The following is a 26,447-nucleotide window of genomic DNA, read 5'->3' on the forward strand; positions in this document are numbered from 1 at the left end:
AACCCCAAACTTCAAATGCAGGAAATGTCTAGAACAGGCACTTTTTATTGACAGTCATCTTTCATAAAGAGATGATACTAGATGACAACATCCTGGAGATAGTAAGTTTTTTTTCTGCTACCTAGGAGATGTGCTGAGCACAGGTGATGGATGTGAACTCAGTCCAACCACAAGAGTGACAGCGAAATTTCATGAGCTGTTGTCTCTGATTCTAACATTTTTATTACTTGTAAAATTCTTTTTACATGAGCACACACAAAGGAGGGACAAGTATCCTCTTAACTAATTATTTAACTATCTTAAGAATAAGTGGGTGGACACAGCAAACAGATTTTAGAGGGGCATTTCACTCTAGACAATTATGAAAGTTTTCTTTTTAGAAAAATAGATTACACATAGGATAAAGTAGTATCCTCTTAACTAATTATAACTATCTTATTAAGAGAAAGATGGGTGAATACAGTGAATATAGATCTTGGGGAGGCATTTTGCTTTTGACAGTTATCAAAGCTTCCCTTCCAGTTGTTACAGCATTATTAAAAATGTGTTTGGAACATATCCTATAGGCAGACTGATTAAAACCTTAATTTCTTTGTCAACTTAGATATCTGTGATGTCATGTGTCATGTCACTGACATCTCTGTTTTACTCCACATATTTGATCTAATCTTACAGGGAATTTATTGTCTCTTTTATGGGAACTTGTTTATTTCCAAAACTTCATGTCACTTTAGTCTGCACTTAGTTCGACCCTTGCCAAGATTAACACTAGCTTATGTACTCGCTATTTGATATAAGGGTCATCCATTATGTAATATAATGACATCTCAAATTGTCTTCCTTTACATCCAATATATATATATATATATATGCTAGGAGCTTCAAGTTGTATGACACCAAATTCTGAGCACTCACCTAGTCCTCTCTTGACAGACTACAATGCAGTGACAGATTTATGATTAAATGAATCTACAATGTGAAATCTGACCAAACCCAACACATTAGGTCAGATAATTTGCTGAAAGTGCTACATTTTCCCCTGATGCTACCAGATCAGGCTGTCTGAAGATATTGGTTTCTTAACCTAAGATCCACCAAATATTGATGTTATTGTTTTTTTTTCTTTCACTTTGCAAAACTTAATCCATATTCTGCAAAGTCAAAAACAAAAAACAATTTTTCTCTCCACAAAACAAACAAACCAAACATAAATAAATATTTGAGTATATAAACAACTTGAAACATAAAAACTTTTTCCAAATTGATTGGATTCTGCATTACGAGAATTTTATTTGATAAAAGAACATAACTACCCCCCCTCTCCAATTTTAGACAAATCCTTGTTGATAATACACAAATTGTACGACACTAAGACAATTTTTAAAAAGTTAAAAATTCTCTAAGCATCTTACATTAGAACCCAGCACCCCACTATTAATATCATTGCATTCAAGAAGAACAACAATATACTAAAATGTCTGGCGTAGCGCGTAAACAACATCTTTAGCTAATATTGGTCCATGGACTGGTTGATTTTAAAACTCAGATTTTAATCGACTTTTTATATACTTTTAACCTCCCATCATTCAATACAATTTGTGTATTTTACTTTCACCTCATCAACTCCATGAATTCCACCTGAAGATGATTCACAACTGAATCGAAAATGTTTGTGATAACTATAGAACTTTTATTGATACTTATGATTTTGATATAAAAATGATTGTACATAAAATCGAAAAAAAAAAAAAAAAAAAGAATTATAAAGCAAAGTATCTCTAATATATATATATATATATATATATATGGCAAAATAGCTATATTACAAGATTTCATTAATCTTATCATTTATTTCTTTCAACATGTCAAAATTTCCATTTTTTTTTTTTTTTTGCAGTACCTGTTTCCTAACATAGAAACAGTTATGTTAATATTGAATTTTTTCCACATTAACTCATAAAAAAATTGAAATTTTTTAACTTTAAAAAGAAACAGAATTGGGCATAATCACAAAAAGCTAAAAAAAAATTTGGAAGAATAGTTGCAACGTGTGATGTTATTGAAGCCATATTTGGCATATATATATATATATATATCCAACATCGTTTATTCATTACTCCACAAGCAGCAGCCGTATAGCACAGTAGTGAGAAGCCTTGACTGTCATTTGGGCAGTCGGGTTTCCATCCTGCTCCCATCTTATAAAGCTATTTAAGCATCATCTTAAGGAGAATTGCTTCCCAACACCCTGGAAAACCTCATCAGTATGTCGTATTTAAAAATTCAGGTGATCGGTCATCTCCCTCTCAATACAGACCAATCAGTCTCCTGTGTGCCATGAGTAAGTTGCTGGAATCTGTGTTAAATAGAGAAGTGGTCAATCACCTCAACAAAAATAACCTCCTCTGTGATGTGCAATATGGTTTCCATTCTGCTAGATCTACAGTAGATAGGATTAGCGAATCTCTTGATGGAGGCTCCCTTTCTAGGGCAATTGCTCTTGACATATCAAAGGCCTTTGATAGAGTATGGCATAAAGGTCTACTCCACAAAATCTCCAGCTACAATATAGCTGAAAATGTCTTAATTATTAAATCATTTCTCTCTGATAGATTCATAAGAGTAGTGGTTGATAGGCAGAAATCAGAAGCTCACAGTATTAATGCTGGAGTGCCTCAGCGGATCATCCTGGGCCAACACTATTCCTGATCTATATCAATGATCTCCCAAAGCACATCCTAAGACCATTTGTAGACATTTATGCTAACAATACTACCATCTATGGCAACCGTAAACTACCAAGTCTTTGATTCTCTCTCTTCTGATCTTGAACACGTGGTGCAATGAGGAAAGAGGTGGCTGGTTACTTTTAATGCATCTAAAACTAAGCTTCTATCTGATCTCCATCTAGCATCAATTGAAATGAATGACTCTCGTCTTGAGGAGGCTCCATGTTCTGACAAGCTTCTGGGTATGACCTTTACTCCTCATCTGAGATGGAACACGTACATCAAATCTGTTGCTAAGGCTGCTGGAAAAATGGTGGAATCGTTCTCCCACTCCAGTAGATACCTCACTTTTGATGCAATTCTCTATCTGTATAAGAGCCAAGTACGTCCAAGAATGGAGTACTATTGCCACATCTGGACAGGAGCTGTTAGAAGCAACTTACCCTGTCTTGACAGAGTTCAAAATAGACTTTGTAGCTTTGTGGGGAATTTCCTTTTCTCTTTCCTGCAACCTGTTTCCCCGCAGAGGAAACATTGCAAACCTGTCTCTGCTTTGTCGTTATTTTCATGGCAAATGTTCGTCTGGACTCCACTCTATGGTCCTCTCTAGCTTGACTTTCATGAAAGCACTTGTCTAGCTGAAACCACTATCAATAATTTCTCCCACTCTTTATCTGTGCCTAAACCTAAACGCAGATTCTATGAACAAAGCTTCTTTCTTAGAACTGCATCCTGTGGAACTCTGTTCCGTTTTCTTGCTTTCCAACTGACTACGATGGTTGTCTTCAAGTCCAATGGGAACAAGTTCTTGATGAGCTGTCCCTTTAAGTAATCCAATTTACCAAATTTCCAGTTCTAACGATTACTGCGATATTTTCCCAATGACTACTTTTACATTCATTAACCCTTATCCTCTAGTGGCCTACGGGCCTTGATAAGAGGTGACTCCTTTGTAAACAAAAAGAAAAACTTGAAACATGTGTTCATAGATTACTGTTATATATATATATGTGTGTGTGTTTGTATGTGTGTTTGTGTAAGATCTAATATCTAAATGTGCTTATCAAACAGACAATTTTAATTTTATTATGTTTTAATCTTATTTCCTGACATAAACTTATTTTTAATCTTGTTAGCATGTAAGGTTATTGAGTACATAAAGAGACAACGTTCTGTATCCTTTTTTTCTTTTTCTTTTTTTTCTTGAACATAAATGCATAATTTCTGCCCCACTTGAGTATAATTAGGAATATATTAACATGTCTTGTTCATCAAGACATAATGTTTTGGGTTTTTTTTATCCATATATTTAAATTTCTTCTGTAAACTTGTAATTATTTTATTTTCAGACTTTGGAAATTGAGATTTTTTTTTCTTTTTTTAAACATTTTAGCCATATTTATAATGAGGAAAGGAAATGAAATATTCAGGTTTTTTCTGGCATATTTTTATTTTCTAAGTAGATTAATAAAATCTATTTAGCTTAACACAGTGGTTCTCAACCTTTTTTTTATATGACAGTACACTATTGAGTTCTTTAAACTTTTACAACACACCTATCACAAAAAATGAATATGTTCTACTCATTAAACCTTTTTGCAATAAAATAATTAAAAACTAAAGATCAAATAAGGAAAAAAAATTATCCATATTAATAAGTCATATCAGGTATTCAGTATTCTTTATATAATCCAATTTTTTTCTCAGATTGAATCTCTTATTTTTAGTACAGGATGGAATGATAAAATTGTCATCCTAGAAAAGACGATATGATTGCATTTCCGTTTGATGAAAACCGGTTTTCTTCTTTGTTGCAAATCCTCTACTAATTGCAACATGTACAAAACAAATCCCAAGAGCAATAGAAGCCTTCTGTCATGTCTGAAAGTGACACAATGTTCAACAAGCGAGATCAGAAATGCACCGCTGTACAACTCCTCCTCTCTACTAATCCAAGTTATGACAACAGGGCCATTGCCAGCACCCTCAAAATGCATCGCTGGGTTGCCACGAATAACAGGGACATGCCCAGAGTCATGAAAACAAAGTTTTCAGTTATGGTTATGGTTTAAAGTGAGGGCTATATCATGCAACTTTACATCTTCAAAGTCGACTTGAAAGTCACACCAAAGATTACCTGTGTGTGCTGAAGAGTGTGGTGATCCCCTGGTGCAGTCAGGTAGCCGGTGGCAGACCCTGGGTGTAGCAACAGCATTCGGCACCAGCCTACAAGTCCAAAGAGACCCAGGCTTAGCTTCAGAAGGAGTGCTACAACTTTGTACCTTTCTCTCATTGATCCCCTCCCTCCTCCCTCGACCTGAACCCGCTGGACTACTTCATTTAGTCATATGTTGAGAACATCACCAACATGACCTCTCACAACACCAAAGCCAGCCTGATCGCCGCCATCCTCCGAGCTTCTGCTGGTGCTTGTAGAAAAGGCATGCTCCTAGTTCCGAACCTGTATCAAGGCAGTGGTTGAGGCTGAAGGCTACATTGAATAGATGTCAGCTCTACTATATAACCAAATTACTTGAATTGATTTTTTTAATAAAAGTTTTAAAATAAAGCTGTTGTGTTGTTTTCTTTAGGGTAATAATTTTATTGTTCCACCTGCACATGAATATTAGTTAAAAAAAAAAAAATACCTACAAAGAAACTGTTAATATTGTAAACGCGGTAGGTACTATAAGAATTACAACACTTACCAATGTTTATAAACATTGGTAAGTTCAAAGTATCTAACAATGTAAACAGATGATTTACTATGCATTTTATTTATTTTTTATATTTTACCATCAGTATTATGTAAGTAATAATGTGTGAGTATTTATTAATACAATTTCAGTCGATATGAAAGTTGTATTTCGTAACTTCTATCTATAACTTCTTTGTGGCGCACCAGTAATCATTCTGCGTCACACTGATGTGCTACGGCATGATAGTTGAGAACCATGGGTTTAATACTTCATTGAAATTTCATCGCATCACTGATCATAAAATCTCTGCCCAACACTTATTAAACACTTGATGTCAGTTACAAACACTTCTTTTAATTGATAATTCAATGAAACTACAATGAAGTGGTCAGCTAAGTGCATTTTATTAAGATTTATAATTAATATAACTCTATCTAATGGGATATTGAGCCTTTATGTGCCCAAGATTTGTTGTCTTAATACAGTTTTGTTTCAATTTTTAGCTGTTACTTTTCTTGTTGTATATCATAAAGATGTTTATAATTTTCTTTTTATATATATAACTAAAGTATGTATGCTGCTTCTCTAAAGGAGTTGTAACAGAAACATGTATGCACATATGTAGCCAATAATGTTTGTATAAATAAACATACTATAATTATGCTCTGCTTGTCATTGAGCACGTCTTGATAAACAGCAGAGTTTCAGTGGATTTACATCTAAGAAACTACAATGATACAATCATTATATATATATATATATATATATATATATATATATATATATATATATATATATATATATGTGTGTGTTTTTAACTGTTTTATTAACTACTTGTTCTTATATATATATATATATATATATATATATATATATATATATATATATATATATATATATATATATAAGAAAAATAGATGATAAAAATAAAGTTGAACAAATTACAATATTTTTATATAATATTTATTTTATATTTTTATATTGGGCTTTTGATTATCTTAATATACTCCAATGGAAAAATGACATCTTTGTAATTATATATATATTTTCTCATCATGCATTCTTTATTTCAGGAAATAGTACATTTTATTTCCAAAGCATTGAAAATGGCTGCCTAAAATCAAATAATGTGGAGGAAAATGCTTTTAAAATGCTATAGCCACTCTTCCTCCATGACCCAAATCTTTTCCTTATGTCTTCAGAAATAAATTCAACAAAAACAAACAAAAACAAGTAGCTATACAAATAATTCAAAATGGAAGTTCAAGATGTTTCTTTCATGTATTTATATATCTGCTGCTCTAATGTTTTCAAATAATGTATTTTCAATGTTGATTGGTTTATCGTGACTTATGTGCTCTTCCAGATGAGATTAATGTTTGAAGCCGCTTCTAACATGAGAGATTTGCTGCATACTAAAACTCCTAAATGCTGCTTAAACAAATTTTCTAACCTTATTATTAATTGTAAAAAAATGTTTATTTGCTTAAATAACGTTTTTCATCCAACTTAGAGTTTGATTTTTAATTTAAATCATATTCGTTTCTCAGATTTTGTAACCGTTTATCTTTAGAATTCATGTCTCAACTTCACTTCTGGAAGCTCCTTGTTAAAAATGGCTTCTAGAGGCCCCTTGTTAAGAATGCCTTTTCTGAATATCTTACAGGGCTGCCCAGCATTGCTCAGGACAAAAGTGTAACATATTTTTATTAAAAACTTTATTTTTCCCCACCCATGACAGAGTTCAAAATAGATTTCATAGCTTAGTGGGGGATGCCCTTTTCTCTTCACTTCAACTTTTCTCACAGAAGAGATATTGCATGCCTGTTCCTGCTTTATCGTTATTTTCATCGCAAGTGTTTGACTGAGCTCCAATCTGTGGTCCCCCTCACCAAACTTTCATGAAAAACACTCGTTTGGCTGAAACCACTATCAATAATTTCCCCCACTATTTATTTGTGCCTAAACCTAAACATAGATTCCATGAACAAAGCATCTTTCTTAGAACTGCACCCGGTGGAACTGTGTTCCGTTTTCCTGCTTTCCAGCTGACTACAATTTGGTTGTCTTCAAGTCCAATGTAAACAAATTCTTGATGAGCCATCCCCTTTACCAAATTTCCACTACTAATGATTACTACGATATTGTCCCATTGACTGCTGTACACTCATTAACCCTTATCCTCGAGTGGTGCCCTGGCCTTGATAAGTGGGTACTCCTATGTAAAAAAAAAAGAAACAAAAAGATATTCATCCAGGGCGATGATGATCTGGAAAATTTAAACTTTGTGGGTGTGTGCTTTGTAGTTTTAAAGCTTTAGCTTGACTTAAACACAGACGACTGCCTTTTATATAATAGACTAGCGGATGGGTGTCTGGCATTGCCCTGTATGCTCGGACTCCCCTCCCATCCTCCAAAAAAAAAAATAAAAACAACTTTTCTTTCCATCAAAATAGTAGAGTGCCCTTGCGACTAAAAAAAAAAGATAAATAAAAAAAAATAAGCCGCAGTGGCCGGGCTCGAACATAAAACGCAAAAGAGAGGAAGAAGGCAAAAATTTACGGGTAAATGCTTTTGCCATGAGTGCTTATGACATTATAATGTTGCAAAATAAGCGTTTTAAACATAGTTTTAGTTTAATACGTGTGCGTAACTTGCGAAAAAAAGAAATGTGAAAAACGGACCCCGTCCTCCAAAAAGTGGTCCAATTGACCTCTCCAGAATGAATCTTTTTTTCTAATTTTCACGTATGCATCCCTTTAAGATTGTATCAGTTTCATGCCGGTCCGATGCGTATGACGTTTGAGATTTATATAATAGAAGAAGGAGATAATGCTTATTATTTAGAAAAGCCATTCTTAACATGGACAAGGAGTGATTTTTTAAAACTATTCTATACTTTCATCTAACAATTTAATAAACAAGAGATCATAAAAATTCAATTAAAAACGAAGCAGCAACCGGAAGTGAAGATATGAATCCTGAATATAACTGAATAACTTTTGGGTTATTAGATTCATAAATTATTATTATATAAATTAATGTTACATATGTGTTATTTATAATTTGTGGACATTTTTGTTGATAATATTGGAAAGAAGTAAAGTATATCATAATGTGAAAAATAGGTGTTTCTATATTGAACGAACAAAAATTGAAATATTGAATTTCAAGTAAAATAAATGGTACCTACATAATTGTTATGTCGCAAATAGTAACATATTCAAAAATTACAGAAAACAATAAGGTAGGATAATAATTATTAATTTGATTAAGTTTATACGGGGGAATAAAATGTGTCCGACATTGAATTATGTTTGTCACGTGACATAAGCAGCAGAACTTAATTATCTCCCTTGTCAACTGGTGTCTCTTTTTTAGTAAGTGTAATATAGCGATTTCGTTACATTTCATAATTTTTTTTCATAGATTTCATAAATTTTTTTTTTTCATTAATAATTATTTTTCTACCTGATAATTTTTCGTATTTTTTGGATATGTTACTATTTGCGCCATGACAATTACGTAGGTGTCATTTGTTTTTCTTGAAATCCAATATTTTAATTCGTTCGTTCAATATAGACACTGAAAAAACATATTTTTTTGCTTATTTCCCCATGGACTAAATTGTTTAGTAATATTATTTGCATAAACAATAGCACAAGAAAAAAACAATAACTTATAAAAAAGAAAACAAAAACAGGCAGATTAATACATAACACGCTGTATACTATCGGGAATAAATGCCCAACATTAAAGATGCATATGGTACATGACAAAATTATTTGAACATGGGATCATTTTAATCCTTATTACTTTGAGCCAAGATCACAGTGAGTATATGTTCTGATGCTACACCTTTTCTACTCTCGGCCAATGGAGGAGAAATCCTTCATGACTGAGACAATTTTTATTTTTGTTCCTATCCAAAGTGCCCTTTTTGGGGAGCTGGATTTTCCCCACATTAAAAACCGACCTTGTGTCTAACTCTGCCCTTATGGAGAGGCAAATAAATTGGAACACAAATGCTAACTATGAAATAAAGATAAAACTTTTTGCTGTTAGTTTAAAATAACATCTTAGTTTCGTGGCTCTGAATGATATTTCTTGTGTGTTTTAAAGAATTTTATTAATGATGGAATAAAATAAAACTGCTGCTTTTTATCTTAAAATAATGTTGTCAACAGTACTCCATCCATGAAATGTAGCAATGAAATCAAATAAACCTTGTTGTACAGGATATTCAAGATGAAGTAAATTTAATTTTATTCCATTTATTAATTATATTGTTTTTAAAAAAAAATTTTTTTTGATTAATAGTCTGACACAGACATTTTACAAGTTTCACTATTTTTTCCTTTATAAGAGTATATATATATATATATATATATATATATATATATATATATATATATATATATATATATATAGAATAAAGGAACACTTTTTTGAAAGCATAAATTTAAATCATTGCATTGATTTAATGCATAAAGATAAAAATACAAAATGGTTTTAAACTCGGAAACACTTTGCTCAACATCGAGTTTTTGTTTTTCAGAGATATCTTATGTTAATAATGATTTTTTTTTTTTTTTTTTTTTTTTCTGTTAGTATGACTCCAGGAGTCGGCTCTTAGACCGCAGAACTTCCCCATCGAACTCAACATAAGATAGGGGAGATAATGATCAATTCCTGAATGCTTAAAATGGCTCCAAGAATAAAAAAAAAAAATAAAAATACCCAGTGAGCTCAGGTGACTATTATAGATATGCCAGCGCTGGGTTTCCCACATTAAATTGATCTTTCCACGTTTTTTCTTTGTAGACATGTACATAGCTATAAATGAAAGTTTTCTTGAATAAACTTAACCCCCCCCTCCCCGCCATATACACACTTTTTTTCTCTTTGAATTTCCATTTCCTCCATGATTAAGCAGGTCAAATTTAAGCAATTTTTTTTTCTTTATATTTTGACTATGATTTTATAACTTACAACTTAAAAAATGTATTATGGGTTTCTTTGTCATTCACATCTAACAATATATTATTTTTATTATTAGCGTTCACGTTAATTGATCAGAGGTGAATTTAAGAATTGACCAGCTTAAAATAACCAATACTTGGACATTATTACAAAGTGTTTACTATATTCTATTTTTCAATGATTTTTTTTATAGGGGAATTGAGTTGACTAAACTGTTTAATTGCACTTATCGATTTCATCGTTTTCTTTTTCTTATTTCTAGTCTTGTAGTCACTGCCTCATTATATTATCAATGTTTACATGAACTCATTTTATATTTGGTCAATATCTAGCTATATGTTAGTATTCACTGCTTTCCACGATCAAGCATTCTCATATTTGTTTTTCTGCTGAAACCATTATTTTTAACAATCTGATTACAGAAATTTTGTTTGTCTGTGCGTCTGTCTGTCAGAATTTGTAAGAATATAATAAATACATTGTGGAATTTGTTTTGTTTTGAAATATCAGATCTTAATTACTTTTAAAAATGGAGAATCTTGCATTTATAGAAAATAATAAATCTTCAACAAATAAAGCAGATGCCATGACCGGTTATCGAAAACAAAACCTTGAGATATTCAGTTTGAAGTTTTATCAACTGACGTATTTGGAGTTATTAATAAAGCTTAAAACATTACCTTAACAAAATAATTATAGATCTGCAACAAAGTCGAAGGAAATGCTACAACTTGAAAAACCTGAATGAACTGTTTAAAATTACAAATTTTAACTTTCATCTAGGAAGTAGAACTGTAAAAAAAAATGTAATTTCAAATTATTTCATTTAATTTTTCATTTTATTTTTTAAATTTTTATTTTCAAAATAATATAAAATAACTAGCACGCCACCCGACATTGCCAAGTCGTAAAATACACTTAAATATGATATTTCAGCTTATGCAGATTTCGTATTTATTATTATAGAACCAATTCTCTAAAGATTATTATATTGTACCCAATATATAGTAGTGATTTCAAAATATTTTTTAAAGAAATACAACTTAAGTGCTAGAATCGAAACCAAAGCATTTACCTATCAGATAAGTACTGTATTTAAACACTTATGTATTAGTTATAACATTGAATCTAATGATTTTTTACCGCAGACGTCTTATATATCAGTTGACAAGAAAGTTCTCATCGTTTTTAAATCTTAAATTCAAATGAACATATGTCGGCTCAAGCAAAAATTTATTCATTGAAATAAACACCATCAGAATCAACACACTAGCTAACGCTAATGAAAAAGTGGGAGGTCTGAAGAGAATGGCGGATGAGGCAGAGTATCGTAGCCCAATTCGTTCAACTGCAGGATCAGTTTAGCAATGTGCGGTCGGGCATTGTCATGGAGGAGAATTGGGCCTTTTCTGTTGACTAATGCTGGGTGTTGTTGCTGAAGTTTCTGATTTGTTGACAGTACTTCACCGCCATAATACTTTTGCCTGCATTCAAAAAAATTAATAGATAAGACCGGTCGCAGACCAGCAAACAGTCAGCATGATCTTCTTTTGGTGCAACTCTGGCTTCGGGAAGTTTCGTGGAGCTTTGTCGGTGTCTAACCACTGAACTGAGCATCGCCGGTTGTCGTAAAGACCCCACTTTTTATCACAAGTCACAACCGGGTCGAGAAACAGGTCATTCTTGTTGCATAAAAGAAGGGAAGATGGCACTTCATAACAGCGTTTCTTTTGGTTGTCGTTCAACACCCCTATTTATCAAATTGTTTTTGTCTTTCCAATCTCTCTCAAGTAGTTGGTAATCGTCATATGTGTTACGTCTAATTCAGAAGCAAATTCTTGAACAGTTCATCTATGGTTCTTAATTGATGGTTGTCAACATCCGGTGTCTGACTACTACACTCATCACCTTCAAGTGTCTCGTTGCCACCACTAAATTTCTTAAACCACCATTGTGCTGTATGTTCGGTATTGGTTCCTGGGTCAAGTGCTTTGTTGATATTGTGAGCTGTTTCAGCTGCTTTTCGACCTAGCTTGAATTGAGTTAAGAAAATTGTGTGAATTTGCTTTTTTTCCAGCTTGTAGTCAATGCTCTGAAAAGAAGACAATTGTTTTAAAACGATTGTAATTTAAACGATTAGACAAAGTGAAAAACACTCTTTAAAATGATATGTATAAATTAAAGGTGTTATAACGAAAACTTATTTGAAAATATATCATTTGAAATCAAAATTAAAAATTTTGCAAGAACTTTCTTCTCATCCTCATAGATTTAAATGTGATTTTTATATATATATATATATATATATATATATATATATATATATATATATATATATACACACACACACACACACACACAAGATTCAAGCAAGCAAAGATGGCCAGACAGTTCAGAGTTTTATAATTATTAAGATTACCCTACCTGAGAATTCCATTTGACAACTTTATTCACTGTTAACTAACCTGGTGTCCAGAATTCCCCCATAAAACATCTGCTTAAGGTACATACTCCTGACAAAACGGAAGTATGATATTCCAAAAATCATGTAAATTGATCAAGTAGTTTTATTTTTATAAATAAACGATCAATGGGAATTTGTAGGCATTACAACATAAATCTAGTAAGAATGGAGTATTGTTGAGTTATCCTCCCTTTGTTTTCTTGAGATATGTTTCAAAATAGCAAGCGAGACAGTTACTTCTCTGATACCCATAAAATTTGATTTTCTTATTGTAAAAATAAAATTACTTGATCAATTTACTTGATTTTTGGAATATGTTATTTTCATTCCGTTATGAGTGTGTACATTATACAGATTTATAAAAAAAATTTTTTACTATAGAGTAAATTCTGAATAAGAACAATAGCCTATAAACTTATGCTGTAAAAAAATAACTTCTTACAACTATTATTGAAATAGTAAAGTAGGCAAAACAAGGAAATATCCAAGCAAAATATTGAGGTGTGTGCTCTTTATTGGCGCTACTCAATAAGACTTGCACTAATCTTTTGTAATCAGTATCCCTAAAATCTGATGAAACATGAAACTCATTCGACAGCACAGGTGAAGAAACTTAAGGATGAAATTGCATATTGCTGCCTACTAGCTTGACCGTGCTTAAAATACGAGTTGTAAATAATGATCCGAGACTTTACATCTTGAAATGAATATCTTAAATGCTCAACTTCTGTTTTACTTGCAATCACAAAAAATGATTGCAACATTCTGTTTAATAAAACAATGGTATTCTGCGTCTAGTCTGGTGCACTGCAGCATCTGCTGTAGCTATACAGTTAGAAGCTGGAATTGGTTTTCCGGATGCAGGCCTGGGCGGGTGATAAGGAGACCTACGTTTGCCTAATCACCAAACAAAGTCTCATGGAAAAGCATGCAAACACGGTCCGAGCCAGCGCAGCTGCAGGAAGGTGTTACAGTTCTTCATCATCTGCTTATCAGGAATTCAAATCGGATTTTTTGTTCGGTTTACGCCTTTAGCTTTTGCTTATCCTAAGGCAGTCACAAGGCAGTGGAGCTATTTGCTCATAGCTGATGAAAATTTGGAAAATATTTCCAATTTTGACAATAATTACCATAATATTATCATTTATGATGAATATATTATGCTTTTCCAACGCATTTATATATTAGCAAGGCCTGTGGAAATTACACAAAATGAGAAATATATTTAATCAACAAATTTGTTTTGATAAAGCTGATATTTTTCTGTACAAAAAAAATTTTTTTTTTTTTTTTTTTTGGACAAGCACCAATAACATGCAGCACATATGAGTTAACATTTCTATGAAAATAGTGTCCATTGTATTTTAATTGTAGAACTGGCCCAAATGAGATAAATTAATAAGTACTAATAAATACTCAGAAAGTAATATTGTGCTACATAGTTCAATACAAATAATAAAATCACATTGTTAGAGACAATCTTTAATTTACTTTTTCAGTCCAACACGTCTTGGCAGACAATGTTTTTTTGGGTTTGTTTTTTTGCCTTGTTTCTTTCGAATGTTCCCTTTTTTTTTTTTTTTTTTTTTTTTACATAACGGTATTTTAAATACATTGAAATTACTACAAGTTCTTTTCTCCCATAATTACAACAATGATCATATATAATAATAATAATAATATTTGAAAACGAGGCTTTGTCAAAGGGGGATCACTCATATTCTTGCCAGAGTTGCCAAGTTGGTCTTTTTAAAGCAAAATTTCACAAATTTCTTCTTTTTTTGAAGCAATTTAGCCTTCAAAACTTGTATTTGGCCTTTTTCAAAAACGGACTAAGGAAGGAACAAGCAGAATATTATAAAGAAAGTAAAAAAAAATTGTAACATTGTAAACAAAAGCAATTTTTTCTTTTTAACATTTCTGTAAAGGTTTCTTGTTTTTTGATATGAAAATAAAACATGTTTATTTAAAATTGTTAGAAATAATGTGTTGACAACAAATATGATGATGCTTGTAATCCAACTCGCACAATGATACACTTTTTAATTTTCTCACTTTAGCTGTTTGAAGATCTCACGTGATCCTCACTGAACTTCATCTGCACTCTTCAATTTACAACACATTTCTCCTTGCATCCCAATGTTGTAGCAACTGTATCCACTTGTTTTTTTCTACACACAAGTCCACAGCCATTAGAAACATCATGTCACTTTTGAAATGTCTTTTCCTTGAATTTTTTTTTTCTGAATGCATTTGCTCAATCGGAAGAGAAGCCTCTCACCTGGTCTGCCTTGTTGGTCAGGGAAATTTTTTCTCTATATTTTTAGGAGCAGTTAATGATTCTTGAAATGCTATATTTTCAAATATTTTTGGTTAATAAAATTATCTGGTGCTATGCCTGATTTCAAAACATGTTTCCCAGTTGAAACCCATTCAACATCAGTCAGAATTACAAAAGTATGCCAATTCTCCAAACTTTATTATATACAGACGCTATATACACTCTTGCATCAATCAATCTATGTAAGGAGTTGTGTTTGAAGGCCATGACAATGTAGTCTTGTGTGGGGGGAAAAAACACCATCCGGTAGAAGACAAGGTAAAAAAAATAATGACAACATTGAGGATTTCAATAATTTTTAGTTATAAAAGTTATTTATCAATATAATGTGTTGAACCAGGATGGAGGTATGTTTATGCCGAGAGCCGGAAATAATAGGATCGCAGTCAAGTTCTTAGTTTATTTAAATGTGAGTCAGCATTTTTGTTTGTTATTAAATTATTCTTATATTTTACCAGCAGTAATTATATTATTGTATTTCATTTAGATGTAATTATAATTATTTATTATGTAAATTGAATTTGTTGTCTTACAATCCAGAGATTCAAAAAAGTGGTAAAAAAAATTTCAAATACATAACAGATAAATATTATCAAAGGCAAGATAAGTTACTCTTCTACCTATTCTGGAAAAGCTTTTAATGGTTTTACTCACTTTAAAATGTTTAATCGGTTCAAAAAACATACAGCATTACATGAGAATAAGAAAATGACTGTGAATTGGCTCCTAATATTCAAAGTTTTGAAAATGAGTTAAAACTAAAAAATTATATAAAATACCATTAGAAATCCACCCATTAAGTCAAATTATTTTGGGCTTTTATTGGTACAAAACCGTAACCCTCCATGAATAAACAAAAATTAAAATCTTCATGATGTACATACCTGTGATAGAAATAAAATATTGTGAACCAAAAATCACTTAAATCGATTAGGTAGTATTTTTTTCTTTAAAAAAAGAAGCAAGTCAAATTTTATGGCTAAACGATGATCTCTTTACAGTATTTTGCAAATAGTTTGAAGAACAGGAGAAATAATTCAAGCTTTTGTAAGAATGGGAGTACAGAGTGATTATATTTTATTCGATTTGGTATTGGGACAATGAATTGGGAACTGGAAAATCGGAACTTTTTGAAGTATCAGCATCAGTATTGGAAATATCTGTACCTATTTTCCAATGCCAAAAACGATTCTTTTAATTTTCTTTTTTTATTTGATTTTGTTTAAAGCAAAATCTTCCACTGCTGGTAGTAATGATAAAATAATAAATATTTATTGATTTTAAAATACCAGTAAAACTAAAATTTATAGATCATCCCCCACAAGTGTGCTTTTACACTTGACAAAAATATACACACAATTAACATGTTTTTACAATAAATGAGAAAAAATAACAATTTTATAGTTAAATAGTTAGAGATTAATAAAGAATCGGTAATTGTATCATAATTAGAAAAATATTGTAATCGTTCTATCACTAATATATATATATATATGTATACACATACAAGGTTTACCTCGAAAATTATAAGATTCCATGCTGGTTTAATACATTACATTGGTAAATAAATAATTAATAATCCAAAGTTATTGAAATCTTTCAATATAGACATTTATTCTGTTTAATTTGTTTTACATCCAATGGTGTTTTTCTAGCAAACTGCGTTGTCATAGCCTTGTGTGTGTAAGGGCATGTATTTGAAGGCTATGACAATGCAGTTTGATAGAAAAACACCATTGGATGTAAAACAAATTAAACAGAATAAATGTCTATATTAAAAGATTTCAATAAGTTTGGATTATTAATTATTCATTTACCAATGTAATGTATCAAACCAGCATGGAATCTTATAATTTTCGAGGTAAACCTAGTCTTCAGTAAGAAGAAGAAGAATATATAGAACTACTTGGTTGTGGTGTATTTTTGCAAAGAGTTGGAAGTTATAGGATGTCTTTTGTATTAGGTTTGCAGAGAATAATTAAGTTATTGTTAAAGTCAAAATGCACTACACACAATGGTTCAAGTAAACTACAACATCTTACACACACACACACACACACACACACTAGCAAGCCGCCTGGCATTAAATTACCCTTAAATATATTTTAATTTATGCATATTTTGCATTATTATATATAGATATATGCAAACACGTATATGATTTTTGCATAAATAGAATTGAGCCTAATAGTTAAATGAAGCCAATCATCCAATAAGAAATCATAAAAAATGAATAATTAATGAAGGTTCGTTTTTCAAAGAATATGCAAATTAGTTAACCTGTATTTAGTTGTTCCCATATTCGTGACTATTAAGAAGCTTGTTTTAATAATTTTTAAATCGAAAAAGTAGGCTTTTTATATGAATGTAAGTGTAATGAAAAAGTCAACTTTATATAGATATAAATATACAAAAACACACATATAATGTTTTTAACTATTGTTTAGGTTGGTGCAAAAATGTTTTTTGATGTTCAACTTCAAGTCAAGAAACTTCTTTTTTTTTTTTTTTGCACCAATCTAATACCAATCTAATACCATGCCACCCAGCATTGCCCAGTCATAAAATATGCTTAAATATGATATTTTGATTTATGCAGATTTCATATTTATTAGAGCCAATTCTGTATTGATTATTATATTGTACCCAATATATATGCTAAAATTAACTTATAAATGTATATTTGTGCATGCTTAGAGGAGCACTTTAAGTCAACTTACATATGCTAAGTTTAAATTTTGACCCCCTGAGCAGCTATTTTTACTGGCTAAAAATCAAATTAAATTTGTTCCACAAGTTCGAATCTCCTATATATTAAGTTTCAGGTCTGTAAACCAAAAATTGACAGGAGTTTTGTAGAAACCGTTCTACACACACACACGTTTTTATAAATATTATTTTTATCCATGGACACTATGGACATGTTTTATGCTCATGCAAGCATCGGTGTAGAGAGTGATAATTACTGCTGGTCAAAGGATTTGAGCCCAGTTACAAAGTTACCTTTGATTCTGTAACTCTGTATTCCATACTGATGAAATTCCATACAAAACGCATTGAGGAGTACATAACGATTTAAAAGTTTGAATATAGAGCTTCCTTTTTGCTTCTTACTTTAATTCCTATAAGAATCGATCTGATCTATATAAAACAATTGTTTACATAAGATATACACATGCATGCTTATTGCAGTTAAGCTTCACAGAAACGTTTTCTGTTACATTCCACAAAGGAAGTAATCAGGTGTAGTCTACTTGCCGTAAGTATATTTTTATTGTATTACTAGGTAACTGTACTTGTGTATTGAACCCTGTTGAAGTAAATACTAAAACAAAATATATACATAATATATTATTACACTTTATGAATTTTGAATTTAAAAAAAATCTTAAATCAATTCCGCAACATCAGAAATTATTTTATTTCTATTCTTATATATATATATATGATGGCTGGCAGTTGCAGAGCAATGATATCTAATTGCACACTAGGTTGGTCTACAGCTTATTTGATGGCTGATTAAGTCTATCTTTGAGCGGCATAGGTAGACTCATTTGGTGGTATTTTTTGCCTCCTTTTTTGGCGTCTGAGCTCTTGGTTGTTTCTAAACTCTCTCTCTCTCCCCATGCTCCAGTTTGGACCTGATGGTGGAGCGGCATACGTCAGTCTTCAGCAAGTTCTTCTGTATGTGGATGACTATATATAGTCATCCACATACAGTACTGTTTTGCTGTTTCACAGCTCATCAGTGCAGCTAAACAAGCAACTACCTCAAACCAGGATCAAAACTCGATCGCCCAAACGACAGTCGGAGCTTCTAACCATTGCTCTATACGGCTGTTACTATGTGGCCAGTGAATTAACAATGTTTTGACATTGTCCAAAGTACCAAACCTTAATTTGTTTACACAAAGAGTATCGCTTCATACGCTAATGGTAAATTGTATATCACTTCCCAAATGAGCATTATAGTCGTCCACATAGAGTACTGTTTCGCTGTATCACAGCTCATCAGTTCGACTATATACAGGGTGAGCCCAAAAAACAGGTCCCAACTCTAATTAGGCCCCGTTTCTTAGTGTTTTGTCCGAACGAAATTTAACACAGTGTATTCTTTGTCCCAGCTCCCACTAGGCTCTTGGTGTACTCACGGTTGTTGATTCTGCCATGTCCTGTAAAATAAGGGCAATCGGTGAATAAATAATGGATATATCATGTTTTTTGGGGGTCACCCTGTATGTATATATATATATAAATAAATTGATAAAGATAAAAGAATAGAGACTAATGCATCCTTTGAACCAGACGTAACTCAGCATTTACTCGGATTTCCCTGGAACATGATGTCAACGGCTTGGGTTTAGCTGCTGTCTGACATAACATGGCAATCAGCCAATTATAATGCTACACACTAAGTTTCAACTCAACTCAATGCACGTATGTGCAATTGCTACTCCCGGCAACAGACAAGAAATTGGATAAATATTGGAAATATCAACAACAAACAAAGAAAACGCCACCATATCTTACATACAAATCAGTCAGGAAGAGAAGAGCGAAACATGAATTTGACCGTCTTGGGTCAATCACAGTTACAGATACCAGACACCGTAATTGACTTTTGTCAGCAGTGGAAGCTACTGGCAAAAACAATACAATGTGCAACATGCGGCTACTAGTGCAGCCTAACAAAAAGAGGGAGCATTACCAACGGCTATAGATGGAGATGTGCAGATGTGAAGTGTCAATGATGGACAGTAATCCGGACTAGAACATTTGTTAAATCCGGGGGGGGGGGGGCCTAACCCACCCAGTTTTGTTTTAACTTTTTTAACAAAAAATATACTTGAAAAAATGTGAAAACAAAGACCCTAACCCTAACTCGAATACCCCTAAAAAGCAAGTTAGACTTTAACAAAAAAAAAAAATGAAAATTTATTCCAATTTTCCTTCATAAAAAAAAAATACTTGAAAACAAAAAAATTCTTTTGCAATTTTCCTTTAAAAAAAATTAAATTATGACATTTTTAAAGAAACTTATTTAAAAGAAAAAATGTGTTCCTTTGAACCTTTTCTTGAAAACATTTATTTATTTATTTATTTATTAATTATTTATTTGACAAAAAAAAAAAAAACACTTATAACCTTTTCTTCACACCGTTAATAAAAATTATGGTAGGCTATTTTTTTTGTTTCTATATTTAACATTTTGCTATTTTCTTTTACGTAGTGTTGTGATTTTATCAGTGACGCTCAGCATAATCCAGCTGTTGATGTCATGTTCTGGAGAAAGCCGAGCAAACGTTGAGATACATATGATTCAAAGGATGCACTAGTACTAAAGAATATAAGCTTTATAGAAAACCTTATCAAGATACTAAAAGCTCTACACAGTTAAGTGGAGCAATAAAAAATAAAGGATGAGAATTCAAAGTTATATAAAACTTTATTAGATCATCAGATTAATAAGGGAAAAAAGGAAAACCTCTTTAGGTCATGGCCCGGTCATAAAATATTTTGAAATATGATATTTTAATGCAGATTTTGCATTTATTATTATAGAGCAAATTCTCTATTGATTGTTATATTGTACTCAAATGATTTTAGAAGTTTAAAAAAAAAAACTTTGGTGCCATCAGCTGGATTCGAAACCAAAGCATTCAGCGATCGAGGCATAGTTGCTATTTATCGCTACTGTCTAAGCTATGCTGATGAATAAAAAAAAAAAAAAAGTTAAAAATTAAGCGATTTCAAGCTAAAAATTCATATGTACGTATGCTCAGAAGATAGTTTACTCCTGCCATGGTCATCTTTGTTTTTTCAATTTTGACCCTATAGCAACTATTTTTACAGGCTAAAAACCAAATTGAAAATGTTCTTGAGATTTACTCTATTATATCAAGTTTCAAAACTATTAAGAGAGGAGTTTCATAGAGACATTTTGTGCACACACACACACACACACACACACACACACACACACAAGATATAAAACATGTTCATGTGCTAGAATGTTTTCATATGAAATTCTACGCAATTGTGCATAATGCTGAAACTGTGCATAGAAAGAATTAAGCATAATAGTTAAATGAAACCAATCGTCTAATAAGAAACCATAAAAATTAATAATTAATGAACACTCATTTTTCAAAGGAATATGCCTTCATGAAGTTGCTTGCATAACCATGACTGAAGTTCTTTTTAATAATTTTTAAATAGAAAAGGTAGGCTTTTGATATCAATCTCAGAGCGAGAAAAAAAACTCAACTTTATATAAGAAAAAAAAAAAGAAAAAAAAAAAAAGAGAGAAGAGAGAGAAAATGACCTTGACCTAAATTGCAGATTTCCACATAGAGGCCTTTTCTACACTGACCTTGGAGGATTCAAAACAAAAAGAATTAAAATGAAAATCCCTCGACTTTGTGTCATTCCGATTGTATCTTCTCCAGCTTGTGTCCTATTTAATATTTTTTTTTTTTTACATTTGTTAAAAACCTTTTTTCATTTTTTTATCCTGTCCGTCACTTAGCTGTCCAAAAATTCGATTGGCTCCAGCCGAGATCAGGAAGACCCCAGCTCTGTGGGTCTGTGTTTCTTTCCACCCGGCGCTAGCGGTTGCATCAATGAGGGAGAGGTAATTCTTTCGTGGTTGTGACCCGTCTCTGCTTAATATTTTTTCCCCCCATTCCCCAACTAACAAAATCGACTCTGAGCAGAAATTCAAAAAGTAGTAATTTTCAATACAATTTTTACATCTGGTATTCATTTATTTATATTTTTTTTTCCCCATTTTTTTCATTAAAAAAATTTCTTTTTTTCTTGTGGTTTTTATTTTTTCATTTTTTTTTTTTACTCATATTTCTTCATTTTTTTTTTTTCATTTCTTTTTTTTCTCATATTTCATTTTTTTTCTTCATTTCTCATTTTAAATTTTTTAAAATTTTTCTTATATCATTGGACAGTTTTTATTTTCTTTTAAATCTTCAATTTTTTTTTTTTTTTCTGATCTCGAATTTTAGTCTTTAATTTATTTGTGTCTCTATATTTAATTGACAAGCTTTTGAAGACTTTTTAAATAAATCATTTTTTAATAAAGGTTTTCTAATTGGCAAATAAAGTCATAACAAGAGTTTAAAAAAAAAATACTAATCTCATGTTTACAGGGTATAAAGAATGCACTGCATGGACAATATTGGGAACTTTTAGTTGAGATTTGCAAATGAACCTAAAATTACTAAAGTTTTTTGCTGATCTAGTAAAGAAAAGGTAGAAAAAGAACTTTTGGCACTTCTGCATTTTAGATTTTCAGGACAATTTTTTGTTTTCCACTCAGAACAAATTTTATGTAGAAGCACTGATTATTTTTATACATTTCAGAACATTCCAAACTAACTATTATTTCAAAAATTGTAAGTGCTTGTTTAAAAGAAAAAACTTATTTAATTCAATAAATGTTTTAATAATTTATGTTTTCTGTTGTATTACTTTAATGTACTTGTTTTGATTTATCAAAATGCTTTGTAAAACTACAAAGCATTTCATGATTGTCTTTCCTTGTCCCCAGTGGAACTCTTCAAAAATGAAAAGAAAAAATTTGTTCTGAAAACCTAAAATGTGCAAAAAAAAATTTTTTTAGCAATATTGAAGTAGGATTGTTTATTTTCTTTTTCTTTTATATAATGTTTGATTGGAATACTCACGGAAAGATGAATACATTATTTTTATTTAATCCTTTTCAACAACAAAACTTATGTTCCCTTTCTCTCTTAAAATGTACAACTTTTCAAATTCCTATTAATATATATATATATATATATATATATATATATATATTTTTTTTTTAACTAAAAACTTTTGACATCTTTTTGTCTATTATATATTATTATATAGAATTACTAGTGATTTTGCTAACTTGTTATTGCTTCACAAAGTACACTATTTGAAATATCTGAAACATTAATTTAAAATAATAAACATTTCATTTATCACTTTGTAAACACAAAACAATATCTACCCAGAACCTAACCCAATTTCTGTCTACTTCGCATCAGCAACTTTTGATTACGTAAACAGTTGAAAAATGCTGGCACAAAGCCTGCCAGAAATTGTAAATTCAAGACAGTGTTGTAATCAAACAGGACAAAAAAAAAAAAAAACTACTGAAAACAAGACTAAAACAAAAAAATAGTTACCAGAAGTTTATATTATTAAAGTAGGAGTGCTTCAGGAAAACTGACATTGATTAACATGCATTTAGTATAATAAATTATGAAGTGAATAATAATTTCTGTAAAAAAATGGAATATCTAATAAGAAATTGACTTTTTTTGAAGATGGGCACATGTTTATGCTTATTAGGGTAAATAAAGTTTTGGAGCCACATGCTTGTACAGGTATTAATAGTTAGTGCTTCATACAGCAATGCTCACAAAATCCTTGGACCTTTGGCCAGAAGCAAATTGTTCTTTGTTTTTTAGTGCCCCCCCCCCTTCTATTGTTCTCTCCAATGAAATTCTTGCATAAAGACATATTTATTTTTATAAAGAATAATTTTTTTTTTTAACCATTTTGGAAATTATAAGATGGACAGCCTTTGGAGTAAATGTGGTATTTTGGTGATTAATGATTCTAATTAAGAGTAGGAGAGATATTTTCTGGTTATTGCAACCAACAATACCCATTTTCTCACCTTTTTGAATGGCCTTGTGCCTAATTTCTTTGAAATCTACAAATGTTCCTGCAAATAAATATTGAAAAGTGCAGTATCTGTTCTGACAGTACACTTCATCTTTTCTGTCCACAATCAGTGAAGAAAAAATCTTTTTATACTGAGACAATTTTAATTTTTGTCTCAATCCACAGTCCCTTTTTTGAGGAAATGGATTTTCTCCCACATTAATAAGCTGACATTGTCTAAATCTGCCCTTGTGGAGGAGGCAAGTATATATATGGACTCAAAGAATAATCTATTCCTAACATCTACCGGCATTTGGGGAAATTAATTCATATACAAAAGGCCTTTTCTCATTTCCAGGCATTGAACTATTATTTTGGAAACTTCATTTTAGAGATCTTTTTAGGATTCTAACTGTACCTTTTAAATGCAATTGTTTGGATAACTCCTGCACTTACCAGATACATATATATATATATATATATATATATATATATATATATATATATATATATATATATATATATACTTTGGTATCTCACCACTGATGTATTATATGAAGGTACGAAGAAACTTTATTCTTGAGCATACAAGCACAGACAAAATGTATATTATTAAAAAATGAAAAAAGGCACCGAGCAAACAACAAGGGCAAATAACTCTGCCACACTCAGTTAACTGCCCTTTGAGGATAAGTATGCTTGTAACTTAATACTGGCTGTAAGTTTTCATAAATCAAGAGACGCTTGGCTGGTACTAACACTTGAATTCTATATGAGATACATAGATATCCAAGTGTTAAATCTTCTCATAGTAAAGCAATGAAGACCACTATTCTTCCTCTCCCTAATTGACTACTTTGTTATAGTTTATCTTTCTTGTGGTCTTTTCTTAATTCTGCCAGATTCTAGGACAAGAATTCATCTGGTCTGTCGAGGTACCCAGCTTAGTGCTGTTACTTGAGATAACATGATTAGGAGAATATGCATTGTTTCTCATATGAGCACGTTTTGGCTTTGATACTCTGTTTTTTTTTTGTTTTTTGTTTTTTAATATTTAGTCAGGGTTTACTTGTAGGATGAAGTATTCTTATGTCAAGTTGTCCTGAAAAAAAAAACTCTTGTACAGAGAAAGACTGAAGACACTATAGGATGGCGTACAGTAGTCATTTAAATGCTTTCCAGTAGGCATCCAATGTATTTACACATAAACGTTAAAATCTTTTCAACATTATAAAAAATCTTATGTATATAAAAGAGTCCTTTTCCAATAACAATTTCAACCTCACCATATGTTTTGTAACCCCCACACGGAAACGAGTCTTATATCCTTCATCTGAAACAGAACTTAAACAAAAGAATATTAAACTGTTATAAAGAGACACTTGTGTGTTTTAATGAGTAGTGAACTTCTGGCCGGTTAGCACAGAGACTTGTCTTTCCATTCTATTTTTAGTTTAGTAGAATAAATAGTGAGAAAGGGGAAATAATCCAGTTGTATATTTTCACATGAAGTGATTTTGGTGTTTCTACAGAATAGAGGGATTCTTAAACCAATGCATTTCAGATGAAAACATTATTACATATTTACACGTCATGTGGAAATTAGTATACATTCAAAAAATTACAGAAAAACAATCCAGTAGATGATGTGCTAAATCTGTTTTTCACAAAAAATCATAGTCACTAGCAGTTGGATATTTTCTACTTTTTCAAAGGTGGATTTCAAGGAAAGCAAGGGAGATAAGTCAGTTTGTCATACTGAAATTGATCACACAACTCTTCCACATTAAAACACATAATAAAACTCAATAATTCAATAAATTCTATTTTTGCTTGTAATTATTTTTCTGCTGGATCATTTTTTGTAATATTTGGAATTTATACTAATTTTGATATGACATGTAACTACATTGTTTGCATCTGAAATTTATCTGTTTCAAATCGCACTATTCTGCAGAAGCGCAATTTTCTTTACCCGTTTCTGCTTAATTAGAGGATTATTTTCATGGCTTTCTAACCCCAAGAAAATCGCTTCCAAACACTAAGGTTGAGAACATCTGCTTTACAGCATTTACCAATGATGGGACTGTTTTCTTTCTATACATGAGAAAAATTATTAATTTTAGTTTTTGTTTGTTTTTTTTTATTTATTGAAATTCACTTCCATCAAGTATGAAAACTATAAATAAGAAATTAAAAAAAAAAAAAAAAATGAGCTCATCTTTTGGTTTGTGTCCAGAATTCCCCCATATTTAAAAAAAAAAAAAAAAAAGAAAGAAAGAAAAATCTCTATCATATACGTACCCATAACCCATAATAGAAAGAAAATATTGTACACCAAAAAATCATGTAAATTGATAAAGTAGTTATATTTTTAAATAAAAAAAAAATCATTTTGTGGCCAAACTAATGGTGACAATACCATGTCACCATCTTGAAAACAAGGGAAATAACTCTAAATAATTTAAACATGCAAGATTTTCGAAAGCGATTTTTGACATTAGAAAAACTCAATCAAACGATTCTCATTATAAAAATAAAACTTCTTAATCAAT

The 26,447-nt window shown here is 31.2% G+C and overlaps 1 protein-coding gene across 2 annotated transcripts in view; it reads left to right on the forward strand.

Moving 5' to 3' along the window:
• LOC145297246 (CYFIP-related Rac1 interactor B-like) overlaps positions 1 to 26,447 on the forward strand; it is a 317,794-nt gene that overhangs the window by 260,222 nt on the left and 31,125 nt on the right. The window contains exon 9 of one of the 2 annotated variants that reach the window (XM_080143328.1): positions 21,746 to 21,850. The exons of the other annotated variant lie outside the window; for it this stretch is intronic. Coding sequence (XP_079999454.1) covers positions 21,746 to 21,850 — 105 coding nt within the window. The remainder of the gene's footprint in view (positions 1 to 21,745; positions 21,851 to 26,447) is intronic. 2 annotated transcript variants of the gene reach the window in all.

This window comes from Euprymna scolopes, chromosome 2 (genome assembly GCF_053919585.1).
Source record: "Euprymna scolopes isolate OS-2025 chromosome 2, ASM5391958v1, whole genome shotgun sequence".
Taxonomy (NCBI): Eukaryota; Metazoa; Mollusca; class Cephalopoda; order Sepiida; family Sepiolidae; genus Euprymna; species Euprymna scolopes.